General features: G+C 41.5%; 1 protein-coding gene and 1 long non-coding RNA gene across 9 annotated transcripts in view; one reads left to right on the top strand and one right to left on the bottom strand.

Moving 5' to 3' along the window:
* The window catches only part of CCDC57 (coiled-coil domain containing 57), a 52,483-nt gene that overhangs the window by 32,201 nt on the left and 1,439 nt on the right, over positions 1 to 18,843 (bottom strand). Inside the window, exons 1-3 of one of the 8 annotated variants that reach the window (XM_072881687.1) lie at positions 17,622 to 18,666; positions 16,213 to 16,279; positions 97 to 239 (exon numbers count right to left, since the gene is read on the bottom strand). The exons of 1 other annotated variant lie outside the window; for it this stretch is intronic. In XM_072881687.1, the coding sequence (XP_072737788.1) occupies positions 97 to 194 (98 nt within the window). In that variant the 5' untranslated portion in view covers positions 195 to 239; positions 16,213 to 16,279; positions 17,622 to 18,666. Of the gene's footprint in view, positions 1 to 96; positions 240 to 1,985; positions 2,014 to 6,739; positions 6,821 to 13,313; positions 13,378 to 16,212; positions 16,280 to 17,621; positions 18,667 to 18,843 lie in introns of those variants that run through there. 6 more of the 8 variants (XM_072881686.1, XM_072881688.1, XM_072881690.1 and 3 more) reach the window with 6 other exon arrangements.
* LOC140660640 (uncharacterized) lies at positions 13,236 to 14,204 on the top strand. Its single transcript, XR_012045438.1, has 3 exons — positions 13,236 to 13,358; positions 13,602 to 13,772; positions 14,107 to 14,204. It is a non-coding gene; the product is annotated as an uncharacterized lncRNA (long non-coding RNA).

The raw sequence follows: 18,843 nt of genomic DNA, 5'->3' as shown, positions 1-18,843 counted from the left end.
TAAGAGTATGTGAAGAAGAGTAAGTTGAAACTGTTGTGGAGTTGTAGAGTCTATGAAAAGCAGTTTATTTTGATCATAATCAAAATTGTACAGTACCGAGTATCTTTCACAGCAACAAAATCGGTGAAATGGTTTTCTTTCTCCTGTCTCAAATCAAACATTTCTGCTGTTTGCAGCAATTCTGGTGTTTGCATTCCAGTCTCTTTGAGGGCCTCCAGTTCTCTGGTCAGCAGCTTCACCTTAGAAAGGAGGAGCATAAGACTTAAGAATTCTAATGAGCGCCTGATATAACCTGATTTTTAAGAGGTCCAGAGCCCTTATACAGTTGAAGCATTAGCATCAGCTCCAGAAACAAACAAAATAGTACAGACAGTTGTGACGAGGTTGTTTTGGGGGTTTTTTTGGGGTGTGTGTGTGTGTGTGTGGTTCTTTTGTTTGTTTGTGTTTAATTTGTAAGTAACATTTTGTATGGTATAAGCAGTAGATCAACAGAGAACTTTAAAACACCTTCCCCATAAGCTATAACCTCTGCTGTATTTAGATTTCTACTCCCATATTACTGCTAAATATCCATTTTGTATCCTGTTCCTACACCTATTACCTACATTAACATTAATCCTGCATACTACCCCTTCCTATCTCTGCCTAAAGTTTCTTTTAGACAGTTTTTTATGCAGTGACTTCTTGGCTTCCCCTGCAGCTAGCCTCACTAATGCATGGGGGGAATGACTGCAGATGAGCTCTCCTGCCCTTGCTTCCACCAACAATTCAGGTGCAAATAATAGAGAGAGATATATAAATATGTATATATAAAATACATAACTCAATATAGACAATATGTTTCGTAAAGAAAGAAAAAGCTATAATAGCATCTAGCACACAAGGCCTACTGAGAGCTATTACATTCAGATGCAGCTGCAAGCAGTATTAGAAACTGAAACAGCATTAGAGCTATCTAATCAAGCACTCAAGTCTGAAAATTGCAAAGATTAAAGTTTTTTTCTGACATACTATCAGAGTTATACTGCATATCACAGAGTAAGCAATATGTGCAAATTTACATTTAATAAGCATACATGCAGTTGTAGTTCCTTTGTTCATACTGAGTCAAAAGCAGGTGGTCATGCAATCTTTACCGTCAAGACCGCAATAAGACAAAGTGGTTTTAGGTCCATTACTACAGCAGCGTCCTTTAAAGAAGGCCCAAGACAAGGCAAGAAAACAAAATCAGAAACTAAACTCCAGTTGTGTCAACATTCAAGATGCAGGAATCCATGGATACCACTAATGGCCAGGCAACCTTTTGCTACCCTAATAAGCCTTTGGCAAGGTAAAGTTTGTAGGCAGAAATAAATTATTTTATTAGACAAAAATCAACACAGCTGGAAAAAGCTGGCAATCTGTTAGGCGTACGAGCCCTCTTTCTGAAAGCTTGTCTGTTTTTCCCAATGCTATCAGTTGGTTTAATGTGAGGGTTTTTCCCCCTCTACCTATACACCTTGGTTTGTTGAATTATTAAGCTATCCGTTAACCCACCACTGAAGCAAATGAACACAGGCACCAGAGAACCATCCAAGTAATGTTGGATGATGATTAGCGAAGACTGCACACGCAGAGAATACAGATTTTGGAAGAGTGAATTCCTCATTACTAGCCTTAGAAGGATGAGACAGGCCTTTCAAAGACCTATATATAGTTTTTGGTTGTGTAGGAAAAAACCCAGACACTATGAATGAAATTAAGATGCATACCACAAATACCCCTGCTTCCTGCTATCCTGGAAACAATCAGTTCAATACATAGGTGGAGGAAAAACAGCAACAACAACAGAGTCATCTTTTCATGCGTTTCACACAGGAATGACTTGAGATTATAATAAACACATTCATTCTGTGAGTAAAGGCTGACAGCTTAAAAATAAGTTACATTAACTTCATGGGACTTAACGAAGTTACTAATTTCAGTTGTCTGCTTTTGAAACTCACATTCTCTCTTTTTTATTTCCTGCATCAAATCCGGCTAGCAGTTCCTACAAGGGGAGAAACAGATAGATAACACCAGTACAATGGTACTGATGGAAACACTGTATTGTCACAGGCTTTTTTAAACACTGTACAAGGGGTTAATCATGGCATAATCTTTCTCTGCTTTAATAAGAATCAGAATGTGCTGAATGAAACCTATCGTCTGGCCTATGGTAGGTCCCCTAACACAGCTTATACAGCAACGGGGAATTTAAAGAAACACATCAGCCAAATGGCATCCTTCGCAAAATAAGATCAGATTCCATAACCACAGGGGAAAAGAAAAAAAAAAAAAGGAAAGAAAAGAAAAGAAAAAAAGCAGCTTATTTGAAGACCCACCCCCACCTCACATACGTTAAAGTTCAAGTCCTTTACAGACCTCTGAGCATTTGTAATACATCAAAAGACTATACATTACAGAAATATCTGAACTGTCTTCTAACTTTTAGAGCAGCAGAAAAGTGCTGTATCTCCCCAGTGCTAAAAGTTGTGGGGGTTTTGTTTTGGTTTTTGTTGTTGTTGTGTGGGTTTTCTTTTTTTTTTTTTTTTAACTGGACACTTTACTTAGCAAATGGGACTGAACAGTCTTGAGCTATACAAAAAGAAACCAAATTAAGTTATTTCAGCCTTTTTTGCCACAACTTAAAGTAAAATTTTAAATATAAAATAAGAAATATTAACAGAAGTTAAATTTATATTATAAGCACATGAATAAAGGGACATTGATTATTATGTACAATCTACCTCAAGCAGTTAGGACATCCATCTCATACACACGCACACATATATGGAATTAATGGTGATAAACATTTAACTGTTTCCCTCTATTTTTGTAGAACGACAATAGAAACAGTATTAAAGCACAAAAAGTGATCACTAACAAACCACACGAAAAAATATTTTAAAGGTACATGACAGAGAGTTGTAATCACAAGTCTAAGCTTTTTGTTTAAGTTAAGCAAAACAACTCACTACTATTACAAGGGAAAGTTTTGGCTGCAGTCAAGAGGCTTTTAAACTGAATACTTGCAGAACTACTAAAAAGCTAAGAAACTACAGCCTTACTGAAAAGTTGTCAGAAAAATACTACCATGTTTTCCACTCTGGAGATAAAGTGACAAGAGGGCTGCTGGGAGATAGGAAGCTATGGGAAAGCCTTTTTTTCCACCACCTGTATAGCTGTTGAATTTTAATTTGAAGGACAATAATCAAAAGAGTCATACTGTTTGTCATACTTGGGAAAACAAAAATATGTTGTTAGAGGACTTTACATTTAAATCCCAAGTAAGAACAGTCCTACAGAATGGTAATTCTGGTGTGAAAATCCTCCAAAGTAACATTGCAAGTTATTCAGAGTCCAGCTCGTGGAAATTAAAGACACCAGTGAAGACACCACTGAAGAAGTGTGAAACTCGTTCTTCACAACACCTATGTTTCATAAGTGTATGAAAAACTGTTCATAAGGGAGACACGGATTTTCTAGAAATTAAACTGTTGCAGTGAGCGGCCAGTCAGGTGCCTAGACTGAAAAAGCATTAAAAAAAGGTGTTTATGAGACACTACTTCCAGGAGTTCAACTGATAAATCACAACTGAAACTTGAGAACAAGAGGATGAGGTCACAAGGGATTTTGGCTAATTCAAGCCAGTTATCAAGTACTGTTAAAGCGAGAAGTGCTCATACTCCTTTGGGTAGGTTCATAAACTGTCTTTGGGAGGCCCATGGGTAAAAGACTCCTGGATGAAGACGGGTTATTTTAGCACGACTACTATACTGAGGGCAGGGAGATTTGGACTGGCAGGTGTTGGGTGCAAGATGTAATTGCCTAACAATCTCTTTTACCACTTCCATTTACATTATATATTTGTTAGGTTGACAGGCCAAAAATTAACCATTCTAGTTCCAATGATTAAACACATTCATATGTAAATAATTAAAAGCCATTTTAATATCAAATACATTTTTATACAAAAACAAAGAAGGAAGGTTTTGTTGTTCTTTAAAATTTGTAATATATATAGAGGTGGTACTATTCCCCCCTAAGGTATCACAGCTGAAGGTCAAATTTCACTGTTAGTAAGATTATCCTTTCATGATGAAAGGATAGCAACATAAGAGGCAGAAGGAGGGAAAAAAAAGCGCCTTGTAATCAGGAGTATGATAAACAACGTCCATTTATGCATCTTGCCTAAGGCTGCCTCTGCTTTCTAGATGCTGACCTTTCCTGCAGTTTCAAGGTTAACAAATTTAGCAGTGTGCTGTCTACATAAAATAATCTTACACAATCTCAGATTACTAAACACATTCTTAATAGTTCCTTACAAGGGGCAGCTGCCAGACAAGCAAAGCAGCAGCTACTACAGAAGTAGTGCATAATTTTCTAAACTGTCATTACAAATCTCATCTATGTGATGTTTCAGATTCACATACTCCTCATGCTGAAGATCAATGTGACTGTTCCTAGAGCTATAAACAAAAATAAAACAAATTTACAGTAAAGGGCATCTCTGGTGACCTAACAAGGCATACATATGTAAAATTTTTTGAACAGTAACACATAACTATAAATACAAGATGCTATTATTTCCTAAAGAAACAGTCACCATAAAATTTTTTCTCATAAAAGTCAGTGGAAACCAATATAACAGTATATTCCATTTCTCAAAACTATACTTCAAAAGTTAGTTGCATAGGAAATATGGAGGATCTGCTGAAAAGTAGTGCAAGACTTCCACTTAACTATAACAGAGTTCCTCCTCCACCCCAAAATTTGTTATGTAAGAAGAAATTGCAAAACAAGGGCTGCCCAGCAGAAATCTAAGCTTTTAGATACATTTAAAAATAGAAGCAGCTCCATATCTTTCCCTCTCCTCCCTCCAGTATTTTTATATGCTATCAACAAAAACATTTCTCTGAGATACACTGGAAGAATACCAGTAAGGCCAGCATTTCAAACAAATTCAAAGAGTTGATACTGCCACCATGACCAGTAAGTTCTCTAATGATACACTGAACCTTTTCAAGCTTTGGATTCATCCCTGCAAGACTCAACAGGCTTGGTGCACACTGTTACACGGCCAAATAGACCTGGATCGATATCGTGGAGTTCTGCAACCTTCCGATTACTTTCAACTCTATATTACAGTTATTTGACGTAGCTGAACGAACCGCTGCATTTGGTTAGGTAAGGTTGATCATATAATAACTACACAGACAGAACTGCAAACTAGAACTGCATAATCACAAACGGCTAAATGCATATTCACTTTCATATTCTGCTAGATTTTGCTTTTAAATTTACACTTCACCTGAATTAATCCGAATCTTATAGCCAACACTTATGCATATGAATAAAGTCTAACAGAAGTGTCATCTGAGCATAGTCTAGACAGGCACTTTTACACCTCCCCTGCTCATCCTGCACTTGGGTCACAACAACCCCATGCAATGCTACAGGCTTGGAGAAGAGTGGCTGAAAAGCTGCCCAGCGGAAAAGGACCTGGGAGTGTTGGTCAACAGCTGCCTGAATATGAGCCGGCAGTGTGCCCAGGTGGCCAAGGAGGCCAATGGCATCCTGGCTTGCATCAGAAATAGCGTGGCCAGCAGCACTAGGGCAGTGATCGTCCCCCTGTCCTCGGCACTGGTGAGGCCCCACCTCAAATACCGTGTTCAGTTTTGGGTGCCTCACTACAAGAGAGACATTGAGGGGCCGGAGCATGTCCAGAGAAGAGCAACAAAGCTGGTGAAGGGTCTAGAGCACAAGTCTGATGAGGAGCGGCTGAGGGAACTGATGAGGGAACTGGGGTTATTTAGCCTGGAGAAAAGGAGGCTGAGGGGAGACCTCATCGCTCTCTACAACTACCTGAAAGGAGGCTGTAGCGAGGTGGGTGTTGGTCTCTTTTTCCAGGTAACAAGTGATAGGACGAGAGGAAATGGCCTCAAGTTGTGCCAGGGGAGGTTTAGATTGGATATTAGGAGAAATTTCTTCACCGAAAGGGTTGTCAAGCACTGGAACAGGCTGCCCAGGGAAGTGGTGGAGTCACCATCCCTGGAGGTATTTCAAAGACGTGTGGATGTGGCACTTAGGGACATGGTTTAGCAGTGGACTTGGCAGTGCTAGGTTAACAGTTGGACTTGGTGATCTTAAAGGTCTTTTCCAACCTAAACGATTCCATGATTCTATCCCACAACTCCCCAGGGCAAGGCAGATGAGAAGAATAATTGCTGTACTGCTTAATGACCGGTATCCAGCTGAGCCTGGCGAAGAGGTAATGATGGGTGTAAAAGACTCAAACTCCTTCTTCCATTCCCAAAGGATATGCTCCATATAAAATTCCTGAACTCACTTTAAATGAATTTGCATATGCTCCAGAACCACAGTAACATCAGTCATTTAGTGACCTTTGAGGAATTCCAGATCCATGTCCAGATCACTTCTAATAACTAAAGAGTTGTTTAAAACTTATCCAGCCATCTCTACATTATAAATGCAGTTTGACCCAGAACGCTTTACAGCAGTTACCATTTTAAAAAGAGAATCCCAAAGATACTGTTTTATCTGAAGACAGTAGTTATATTAAACAAGAATGATGTGCAGACAGATCAAGAAATAAGCATTAATTCTGCTCCCCGCAAGGCTTAGAAGTCTATACAGAATAATAAAAATTAGTGAGAATGGCCAAACTAAACAAGTGCATTCCTTTAGCTATCTTCACCTTTTAATTGGTTGTATTAGTCATAAGTCTCGGTCCTGTCACTGGATATGCCCCAACAGACTTCTTCCCTTCACAGAGGCCTATCAGAGAAGGTGAGACAAAATGTATTTAAGAGTGCACAAACCCAACTCCTATCATAAGATTAGCTTGCAATGGCTTAAAACAGTTGAAAGGTTGAACCGTTTGTGTTGAATTCACAGCACAATATAGCAACTAATGTCTAGTAACCTTAGATAATATTACTGACAATGATTGACAGCATTATCGTTTGTCTCCTCGCATACACAGAAAGCAAGTGCATCTGATATAACACACAGGAGACATATCAATACTTTCAGATTCATCTCATTTCCCAGAGGTGTTTCAGCGCCCAAGGAAAAAGCATTTCCTTCTGACAAATCCTCTTCTGCTCCCCACACTATGTTTCCCTTATAATCATACCATCTCCACCCAGTCATATCATCTCCCCAACATACACCCTTGTAAATTATGAAGGGACACGCTGTATGTTTAAGAGCATCCTCACTTTCACTTAATGCTATCCTTTCTCTAACACGTTGCCAGAAATCAGACAAGTCACTGTGGAAACCAAGATACAGGAGGTGTAAAGATAGCCCAAGTCACTTCTGTTAGCCCTCACTCTGTTCACGTTCTAGGTGTTCCTCTGTCAGAATAGGTAATCGTATCTCCATGCTCAAAGTGCTCCCTACTGTATAAATGATGTTACTGCTTCATCCCAATGCAAATATGTCTTAGAGAAGCTAAATTTCTCTTTTCCTGCATTCTGTTCTAAGGAAGTCACATCTCACCTGCAAAACCGTTCCAGCTTTAATTTATGTTCTTCAATGTGTTGTCGATAGTGATAACGAAGTTTGCACCTTTCTTGTCTTTCCTTGACAAGCATTGCTCCACTTTACCCATTTGTACTCTAAGATCACTAATCTCTGCCTGTTTAGCATTTTCAGATGTTTTCAGATGAGTGACTGTGACATCACAGTGTTCTCTTTATCTCTCTCTTCTAAAATTCTTAGGTTATAGACAAAATCGTCTTTCAATTTGTTCAATTTTTCATGCATGTCTTGGAGTTGCTTTTTGATGTCTTGCAGCATTTTCTTTTGACACGGGAACTGGCAAACATGTAGCTCTTTCCCTTCTTTTTCTTTCCACTGAAGGAGATCATTTAGTTCTTTCTCTATTCGTAACACTACTATAAATCTGAAACAGGAGCTGACGGAAGACAGTTAAGACTGATAACTAATACAAATCAAGTATCTTGTCACTCCCAATCTACTGCATAGCTGATAATTAATCACCAGTGAATTTTAAATTTAAACTGTAAAGTTTCCTGGACCATCAGGCATTGGCCACTTCTAGAAGCAGAATTTACTTTTATTTGTAGTCCTGCATTGTCTAGGGATAAGACTTTCTAAATTAGTTATGAAATGCCACTAGATTTTGGGGTAGGAAAATATAATTTTCTCCTTTCTTTATACAGATTGAAAATAGAGGCATAAAAAGATGCATGCATACTTCTCTTTTCTTGGAGACATTTATGGCAAGACAAGTCACAGTCCAGCCTTCTCTTATATCAACAATATTAACTGCTGTGTCCCATTTGTCTTCTCCTCCCACAATTACTCACAGGACTACAAAGCTACTGTTCTGTCCACAGTTAAATCCACCTTGAAGTTACTTTTCAGAAAGGCCAACAGGTATGAGGAAATAGCTGTATTTCAGTAACGTATTAACTATATCTTTAAAACTAAAAAGAAAATAAACAACATAGAGGTTGTGCTTTTACTGGTAAAACCCTTTACCTGCTTCACTCCCATCTATTGTTTATTCTCCGCATTTGTCTCATATCTAATTATAAACTCTGTAGGAGAAAAAAACAGTATTTCTAAGCACCATGGTTGCTTAAAAAAAAAAAGAGAAAAAAAAAAAAGGAAAAAAAGATGGTAATTTCTCCTCAGATCTCTCCAGAGATTTTCCCAAATCTCTGGAGATAATACAGCTTCTCTCACTGTACAGTATTATTCTGTGTCAGTGGTTACAGATAATCCCATCTGGGTAAGCACAGGGATGCAGAGAACAAATCAGACAAGCATGCCTTTCAAACAGTGGCTCTTTAATCTCTTTAAATGAAAGAGAGACTTCCAGATCAGCAAACGTGATGCAATATCTCTGTGCTAGAGGATGCCACAATTTAAACAACATTTTTCTTCACAAACAAACTAGACCACTCTAATTCTCCAGGATCAAAAAATGAGTCTCTGATTGTTGGACATGACAAGTATAAAAAAATTTAAGCTTGCTCTTCCCAGGTACACTGAGTAACAAACTCTGCTAGAGGACACAATGATCTGGTGGTCTTTCAATTATGCTGGCCTAGATTTCACATACATCCCTAAGGCAAATAAAATAAAATTATGTTCTCTCTTCATATTCCGCTTCGTGTTGTCAATCTTCAAAATTGTGGTACCATGTAGAAAATAGTATAAGTAGTATCTTCTTCATTTGGGTAAGCAGAAATAGATACTTTTGGTAAAAGTCGCTGTCGTGGATATTCATGAACTGTACTGCCTCCCTGCCTATAACATGCAACGCTAAGGAAGATTTGTTCTTTCTATATCTTCCTTTCAGCTAGTGTTGCTCCAAATGCATCTGCTGGCTACCACAGTTAAAAATATTAAATAAATCTGATTTCCTTCCCCCCTCCACCCCAATCATTAAAGATTTAAAAATGCCTAGGAGATGCTTTCTGGACTCAAGGCACTGAAAGAAGCTATGCTCAGTCTATACCCATTAAGGTATAGAAATACTTTTATAAGTGCCTTTTAAAAACCTGATGTATGGTTCATTAGCTAAAATTAGCAATACATTATTAGAAAAGACCTTTGTGTAAGGAATCAAAAACAAGACCACGGCTTCAGCCTATTAATTCCTTGAAATTATCAAGCTGAAGTCACAGTTTTTCTTGGAAAGAGGTGGTGAAGAAAAATGATACTTCTTTTACAATCTCTCTCTACAATTATCTTAAAATTAAAAGGCACCACACAGTTTCCTATAAAAACAACCTTCCTCCCTATCTCCATATATCTTACCTAAATTGATGACACAGGTAAATTGAAAGTGGTATCCTGAGGTGAGTTTGGGTTATGTATAACATAGGAATCATTCATTTCATATAAAAATATGAATGAATGAGCCTTCCTGTAATTTTAAAATATTGCTTTCCATCAAAGAGAGCTGTATTTCTTAGAAATGCAATTTAATAGGGGAGAAGGGAGCATTTCGCCTTTGATAACAGCAGTATTTATAATTGCAAGTTAGTTTCAATAAGGACCATAATGGAAATAACAGTGTAATTTTAAATATAAATTGCACCAATTGCCTGGATGTCTTACAGTCAAAAGAGGAATAGTAAACCTATATATGGTGACATTAAAAGATGACTTAGGAAACAGCATACATATAAGTAAGAGACATCATCTTACCACAAGCACAGCTTACCTGTACGACCTAAACAGCAAAGATACCCATTACAGTCCAACCACTTACTTCAAGCGTATCCAGAAAGAGGTGATTGATAGCTACTCCTGTTCCCCCACATAAGGGCCTAATGGGACTCATATCAGGCTCTTAACCAAAGGAAAATGATGGCTTGGCTGTAAATCACACACAATTGAATGTGGTTGGCATATGTGATTCAGTGGAGATTTCATAGAATCATAGAATCATTTAGAAATGTAAAAGACTTGGGAAAGGTTTTCTAAGACCTTTAAGATCATCAAGTCCAACTGTTAACCTAGCACTGCCAAGTCCACCGCTAAACCATGTCCCTAAGTGCCACATCCACACGTCTTTGAAATACCTCCAGGGATGGTGACTCCACCACTTCCCTGGGCAGCCTGTTCCAGTGCTTGACAACCCTTTCGGTGAAGAACTTTCTCCTAATATCCAATCTAAACCTCCCCTGGCGCAACTTGAGGCCATTTCCTCTCGTCCTATCACTTGTTACCTGGGAAAAGAGACCAACACCCACCTCGCTACAACCTCCTTTCAGGTAGTTGTAGAGAGCGATGAGGTCTCCCCTCAGCCTCCTTTTCTCCAGGCTAAATAACCCCAGTTCCCTCATCAGTTCCCTCAGCCGCTCCTCATCAGACTTGTGCTCTAGACCCTTCACCAGCTTTGTTGCTCTTCTCTGGACACGCTCCAGCCCCTCAATGTCTCTCTTGTAGTGAGGCACCCAAAACTGAACACGGTATTTGAGGTGGGGCCTCACCAGTGCCGAGGACAGGGGGACGATCACTGCCCTAGTGCTGCTGGCCACGCTATTTCTGATGCAAGCCAGGATGCCATTGGCCTTCTTGACCACCTGGGCACACTGCTGGCTCATATTCAGGCAGCTGTTGACCAACACTCCCAGGTCCTTTTCCGCTGGGCAGCTTTTCAGCCACTCTTCTCCAAGCCTGTAGCATTGCATGGGGTTGTTGTGACCCGAGCGCAGGACTCGGCACTGAGCCTTGCTGAACCTCATACAACTGGCCTTGGCCCATGGATCCAGCCTGTCCAGATCCCTCTGCAGAGCCTTCCTACCCTCCAGCAGATCAACACTGTTTTTGCAACTCTTACTACTAAAATGCTGCTTCAACAAGTTAGATGCCATGTTTGAGCTAGTAACTTTTCAACCAAATAAGGAGAACAAGGTGATGCTGAGGAACATTTCAGAGTAATCCTTGAGAACCTTCAGACTTCCATACAACCCCTACCTGTCAAAGAGGTGTAAAGCTTTAAAATTTGGTCAAAGTATAAAGAAGCTGTACTTGCTTCTCTCTTCCTTGCTATCCTTATAAGATATCCCTACTGTACCAAGAAGATGTACCTAACAGACCAGCAGAGCTAGTAAACCGGGATTGCTTCTCTTCCTTTCAAAACTACAGAAAAGAGGATGAGAAAGAAAATGCTACACAGCTAGTATCAGTTAAGTATCTCTAGCCACAACTGTTTTCCTTGATGAAGCAGTAACAGACAGAACCAAGACCACTTGAGTATTAGCACAGCTGTTTCACTATGTGCTGCAACTCATGATGAGACAAGCAACCAACACAGGCCACAGCTATACTGTTAAGTAGTTGTAACACGGCATTGTTGGGGCGGGGGGGAGGGGGAGGAAGGGAAATCACGTCACCACAGTTCCAAGAAAAAAAATTATGACAATCGGTGATACCAGTTAGCATCACTTGTGTGCTGTTTCTTTCCTTACTGCCAGTAGCTGGTTTGCTATTTACAATTAAGGTTAGACATATAAAACGGCAAATATACATCATGCATTATACAATCTGATCAGAATAGATAAAATATAGCAGAAGCTGGGGGATAGGGTAAGAACCAATAACATACAAGAGAAACCTGGGATGTCAGGTACTGAGCAGGGATATACTTCTGGCCAAGTATGGGGTGGGCTATTCTGTGGGGTACATGATAACCTGATGTCAGGCTCTGCCATTATGCAGGACAGACAGAAGAGCAGGAGGCATAAGGGACTGCATAAGTAAAAGACAAGGTATGGCGGGAAGAAACAATTGCCCCTGGAACTGAGAAATGGGTACATATTCTAGAGAGTGTCCAGGAATGTAAATAGAGGGCAACACACCATGAGGAGCACTGACACTGAGTCCATAGAGCAAATAACCTCAAGGATGGCAGGAGGGGACAGCCACATGGATGGAGGAAGGGAATGCTACTGGCAAGCCAGGGACCAAGTACTCTGCAGAACTAGAGGTCTGTACACCTTAAGCGCCGAGAGGGAGAGAAAGACATAATCGAGTGGGAGCAAAAGAAAACACTGCCAGGGGAACAGCCAGCAGGCAGGAAGCAGATCCCAGGAGGAGGGGTGAGAAGTCCCACGGAGGGCCCAGAAAGTCAGATGCTCTGAGGCAGAAGAGTAGATGGCAAGCAGACTGCCCAGGTCAAGTCCCTTAGGGGAAGGTAGTAGAGGGGAGCACACGGTAGCACAAGATAACGCTTGGGACTCAGAGGCAGCACGCAGAGGGCACTTAGTAGCAGGAAGGGTCCCCGGAGAGAGAAAAGGGCGCAAGATGCACGGGGGCCGCGTCGGGAGCTCCGAAGGACAAGCTGCGGCACAACGGGATGCTGCGCGGCCGCTGTGCCTTCTGACGGCGCCCGTGGGCAGTCCAGTCGCAGCTCGGCTCCTCCCGGCACGAACCTGCCCGCCCTCGTCCTTCTGCTCACGGCGGCGGGCCGCCTCTCACGGGCAGCGCGGCGGGCAGCCCTGGCCGAGAGGCGGGCCCGTCGCCATGGGAACCGCGGCCCTTGCCGCCCGGCCCACCGCCAGCCCCAGGCGGGCCCCGTGGCGAGCATCGCCTGCGCCCAATCAACGCTCTGCCGGCCCCGCCCCGCTCCGCCCCCAGGCCTTTGGTCACCCGCCCCGGCCCCGGCCCGCCGAGCACAGGTCCCCGCGGTTCTCGGCTGTAGTTGCCTCCCGCTACAGCCCTAGCTCCGTTTATGGATCGCCAGCTCCCCTCACTGCCTCCCTTCTTGCTCAACAAACCAGCGCTTCTCGGCTCCTCTCGCTGCATTCGCTTCCAGGCACCTGGTACCACATCCTTCTCGTATTTCCCCCTTTCACCCTCTCCGTTAACATACAGCAGCCCCTCCTCCACACTGTGCGAGCATGTGCACACCCCTTTGTAGCTCCGGTCTCTTTTAACACCCCCTTCTCCCAGAACACAGCTACCAGTTGTTTCATACTCCTAAATCTCATGTTCTTGTTTACTTGTCTTCCTATACATTTTGTTTATCAGACCGTTTAGTATTAAACAATTTCTCCGTAGTACAGATCAGGAAGGAGACTCTTGCCCCATTTCAAGCACAGCTGTTCGGAATGGGAGCAAACAGGGAACAAACTTCCCATTCTCTCCTAACTCCCACTGCATTGTGCGAAAACCTTTAAAAAGCTTGTAAAACAAGCTCAGGCCAACTGCAACACGAGGTCATGCAGCACAGATAAGTAAGTTCTGCTATCAAGGTATTTAATTATTAAAAAGTGCATCTATCAACTAACCCAGGCTACACTGTCTACGTGAGACTGAGGAAGCCATAACGCATGAACTGGACGTCAAGCATGAGTTTCCCTTAGTCATTCTAGATGACGTGCTTGTCTGGAAGTCATGAGGCAAACTTCCTGTAATGCTCTCTCACTTTTTCATGTTTCTGGAGTATATAAATGGCTTTGCCAGCCGAGAGACCTTTCAGAAACCTGAATCTTGCATGATTTATATCTGAAGTACTCTAATTTAAAGAAAATAGAATATTATCAGTAGTTCTTATATATCTTTCCTTAGGTCATCAGAAGAGAACCGTATTTCCTAACCCCATGTCATCTAAAGAAAGGAGGGGTTTATTTCCATCAGTAACTATTATTGAAAATTAGAATCCGAACTAATAATTTGACTTTTGAAATAAATCAAGTTTCATTTAGCTACATGAAGTGTATCTACATATAATTTCAGAATACTACAATTACTAAAGGGATTTAGTTCATTCGTTTATATGAATTACCTCTAGTTTAAAATATAGCAGTGAAATCTGGCCTCAAATGATTTTCCAAATCTGAGTACACAAAAATTATAGTGCAAGTCCCAGCGCGATTTATACTCTGCAGTGGGCCTCTCAAAGCACTCATCAGAATCAATATACAGCAGGTGAATGTCTAAATCCATATACCATGCTGACCAGTGGCATACTCCTTTTCCTTACATCTTACCCCAGAGTTGCCTAACCTATCAACCGCATTATCTTTTGCAACCCTTCCTCAACCCCCGCCTTTCAAATTAGCTGTCATCTTCTCCAAGGTACCTTCAGACAGTCCCTAGTCACGTAGTTAAACGTATGTCGGTTCCCCAAATGAGTAACTGATGGCTTCTAGTGATTCAATAGTGCCGAAAATGGGTAAATTTTAATCTTAACGGTGAGTCAAAAAGATTACAGTCCACGCAACATGGATTTTGGGATCAATGTAGAAACCTGTATACACCTGAAATAAATGCAGAAAATGTCCTGGTTTCATAGATGGAAATGAAAGGAAACCTTTTTCCCTTTTAGCAAAAATGAACAGGAATTTAGAAGAGAGGGACAGATTTTCTGTTCTTATCACACACGAGTGAGTTCAGTAAGATTTGGGCTAAAGGTAGATTTCAGCCACCTTTAGAACCACCTTCAGAGTCACAACTTCGGAATACAAGTCTCTGGCCCCATCAGTGTACTGTGAAATAGCAACACTTACAAGTAGCCTCACAAAGAAAGAAAGAAAATGGACCCACCCTCTGAAAATGCTGCATTTTAGAGAGGAAAAGCAGGGTATTATATCCTGGCTACAACTATACTACTAGGCTTGAAAGCGCTTTTACATTTCCAGTCCAAAGGCTACATCCAACTCATCATGGCCCAACTCCACAACAAGACAAGACCCAGGGTTACACAAACTATTTATCCTGCCACCCTCATTCTTGTTTCTATGAAAAGTAGCTCCAAGACACAGGCCACATGAGCACCATGGCACACTCCAAAGGTGCTTACCTGGACAATCAGAGGAACAGATTTATGAGAAACATCATGCAGGGACTCAGTAAATTAATACGGACATAGTCTACCTTGATGAAACATAAAAATTAAAATGTGGCTCTGAAAAGTCTTTCTTTCAAGTGCAGCTTTCCTTCAAAAGAATAAACTTACTTCCACAGAACCCTGAGGAATGTATTTGGTATACAGTATACAAACAATAAATATAAAAAATTCAGAACTAACATTTAAAAATTATTTTCTAAATAGAAGTGGCCTACTTTACAGCTTGCAAAGGACTCCAGAGGAATTTTTGATCCCCTCTGAAATTTGCATGCTGTTACTTAGGAATTAAATGACACATTTAAATTACAGTTTCATCCAGGCTAGAAGAATTTGATTTCCATGGCTCTCTTTTCCATGTCTACCTGTACGACAACTGTGGGTTCATATTTTTGAAGACTATATACATCTTTGTAGGTACAGTTCATGTTCCTCAACTGCATCTTGAGAGTCATATAAAAAGACCTTATTTTCATACTTGCTTTAGAAACAAACTAAAAGTTACCGAAACCTCAACTCTGAATATTACCGGCCTTTCTGCAATAAAGATCTTACAAGGGCTCTTTGTACAACATGATCTGCTACATTTACCTTTTGAATCAAAGGCAGAGGGTGCATAGCGCACAGTTAGCCGTGTATTAAACCATTTGAAATGTTCAATGTTACTGTTAACATTCTTAAAAATACTGCAGTGAAAATCCATAGTTAATACAACAGACTCCATTCAAGTGCAAATAAGAAAACAAAGCCTTAAAACCAAAATATCTATAACAGCTTAACAAGAATAAATGTTTACAGGCACTTTTAAGGTAATATTTGGGACTTACCTACAAACTGCAGGAACAGCAAAGAGTACAGCTGGAATTTGGAACAGGAAGCAGCAACCACCCAAACCTGTTAGGATACACAGAAGCATTTCTACAGTTCAGGAGGTGCTAGGGAAGACATTTGCCATCAGAAGCCCTAAGTTCCAGAGCAACAAAGCTTTGTCCTAATGTCAGCTACCCTCTTCCTATTTATACTCCATAACAACAATACTCCAGTCACTTCTGCCTTTTTGGAAGCCTGATCAGGCAAAAATTTCCAGCATTCTCTGTCTTTACTGATGTGAATGGCAAACAGTTACTGGTTTCACTACACCACTGTTTTTAATGGAAACAATCTAGGAATCTCATGAAGCTCAACGGAGGAAAATGTAAAGTCCTGCACCAGGTGAGGAATAACCCCATGCACCTCTACGGCCTGGGGGCCAGCCAGTTGGAAAGCTGAGGGTCCTGCTGGACAATGAATTGACCGTGAGCCAGCAATGCGCCTTTCTATTCAGGACCCAGAATATCATCAGCCTTCCTTGCCGCAAAGGCGCAAAATAAAAAATAGCAAAGTCAAACGAAATATGTAAATAAAGAACACACCAGGATCCTTATTTATTTGGAAACTAGTAAGGAATTATAGAGTGAAGGACTTTTTAGTGGAGGGTTGGTGGAATCTAGCATCTATTAAGTAGAACCCAACAACATATTACTTTCCTATTAAGAATCCCCTTTAGCAAGAAACTAAACTGAGACTTTCATGGTCTACTCTGGACAAAGAATTTGCCTATTTAATGATTCCTCATCTTCAACACCACTTGGAGAATATCTGTAATAAGTGGCATACTTACAGATTAACAATACTAAGATGCAGATTTTTTTTTATTTAGTTAGAACTGTAAAGAAGAATTTTTCAAAGCTCTTTTTGTAGTGAGATGCCTTAAGTCACTGTGTTTTGAGTTCTCTTTGCTGCACTTTAATATTCCCTCTACTCATAAGTGTACTGCAGCATATTTAATGCTTAAACACATGCAACGTAACTCCACCTAACAGATAGGGGTTTTGTGCCTTCATCTCAGTTCCAAGTGTTTATGAGGTTATCCAGACTCTGTGCAGGCTTCTGCAAGCACAGCAACCCTGTGTTCTGCTCACTTACACTACTGCCTTGTTGAATACTGAATCAAATCCAATGATCTGGGTGCTGATGTTGGGGACTGTCATTTACCCTGCCATGTCATCCTCTATGAACACATTTCTTTTAGAAAATGCATTATTCGAAAAACAATAGGAGCCGTCAGCTGCAAAAGTGAGACCACAGACCACCAGTCAGTTTTCTCAGCAACTGGTCTATGCTTATGGACGTTCACTTCTGAAAAACAGACCAACTGCAGCGACGCTCTTCTGCCTCTAGAAAAAAACCCACTGACCTCTTAAATGGTGTGAATGTTCCACAACTGAACGCTAACCAGAGAGCATGTGTTGCACTCTGCTGACGAGGCTGCAGAGAGATGGAGGCATTTCTATGATGTGGTGATTCAAGGAAAGTAGTGTAACAAAGCAGAAGATTTTGCAGGATGGAACGGTGCTCCTTAAGAAATTACAGTCAGAGGGTGGGGTCATGACAAATTAAACTGTCTCCCTCCTTTCAGGTAGTTGTAGAGAGCGATGAGGTCTCCCCTCAGCCTCCTTTTGTCCAGGCTAAACAACCCCAGTTCCCTCAGCTGCTCCTCATCAGACTTCCGCTCTAGACCCTTCACCAGCTTCGTTGCCCTTCTCTGGACACGCTCCAGCCCCTCAATGTCTTTCTTGTAGTGAGGGGCCCAAAACTGAACGCAGTATTTGAGGTGGGGCCTCACCAGTGCCGAGTGCAGGGGGACGATCACTCCCCTATACACTGGACTGTGTGCTGTAAGCACACAAAGGAGTGGAGCACCTACTGAATTTCCTAAGTGCTGAGTAGCCTAAGGAGTGCTGCTTTTCTGTACTGCAAATTAGAAGGCCATCACAACTTGCGTGGATGCTAAATAATAGCAATATCAACACACAGTCAGTTTTATAATTCATCCTTTGTACGAATAGCAGTAGAGCCACAGCAGATCAGTGCAGAAAGCTCACTTCATCTGGATATAAAAGGAGAGATATCTCAAGCAGGCATATTTGCAGGCAGTGCTCCCTTGGTAAAGGATGACGAGGGATGCCTGTAAGTTATCTGCAGAATGCACGGTATCACAGTCAAAATGACTAAGAAGAAGGGAAAAAAAAGCAAGGAAGCTCGTAAAAGTCTTTCTTATCTGAGGAGACAACGAAGAAACTGTGATCACTCCCTGGAAAAGTGGAAAAAGGGAAGTGTGATCACTCCCTGGAAAATATAAACGGCAGCACAGAACAGACCTCAACTACAGAAGCCAATTCGCACGTTTAAGTCCACTGCTCAGGTCCTGCTCCTCGGCAGCCGGGGCAGCATTCCACGCGGGCAGGATCCAACCCCGCCTGGCGCTCTGTGCAAGCAGCGCACAGCTCGCGTTGGTGCCTTGTGCGCCAGCCCGCTCGGCGCAAGGCGCCCACGGGGCTCCGCTTCGGCGGGGCCGGGCCGCACGCGGCCGGGGTGCCCCTGCGCGGGCAAACCTGTAGCGGCGGGAAGGAGTCACG

The sequence above is a fragment of the Ciconia boyciana genome, chromosome 16, assembly GCF_034638445.1.
Source record: "Ciconia boyciana chromosome 16, ASM3463844v1, whole genome shotgun sequence".
Lineage (NCBI taxonomy): Eukaryota > Metazoa > Chordata > Aves > Ciconiiformes > Ciconiidae > Ciconia > Ciconia boyciana.
The sequence above is the reverse complement of the archived record's forward strand: the minus strand, read 5'-3'. Positions and strand labels throughout refer to the sequence as shown.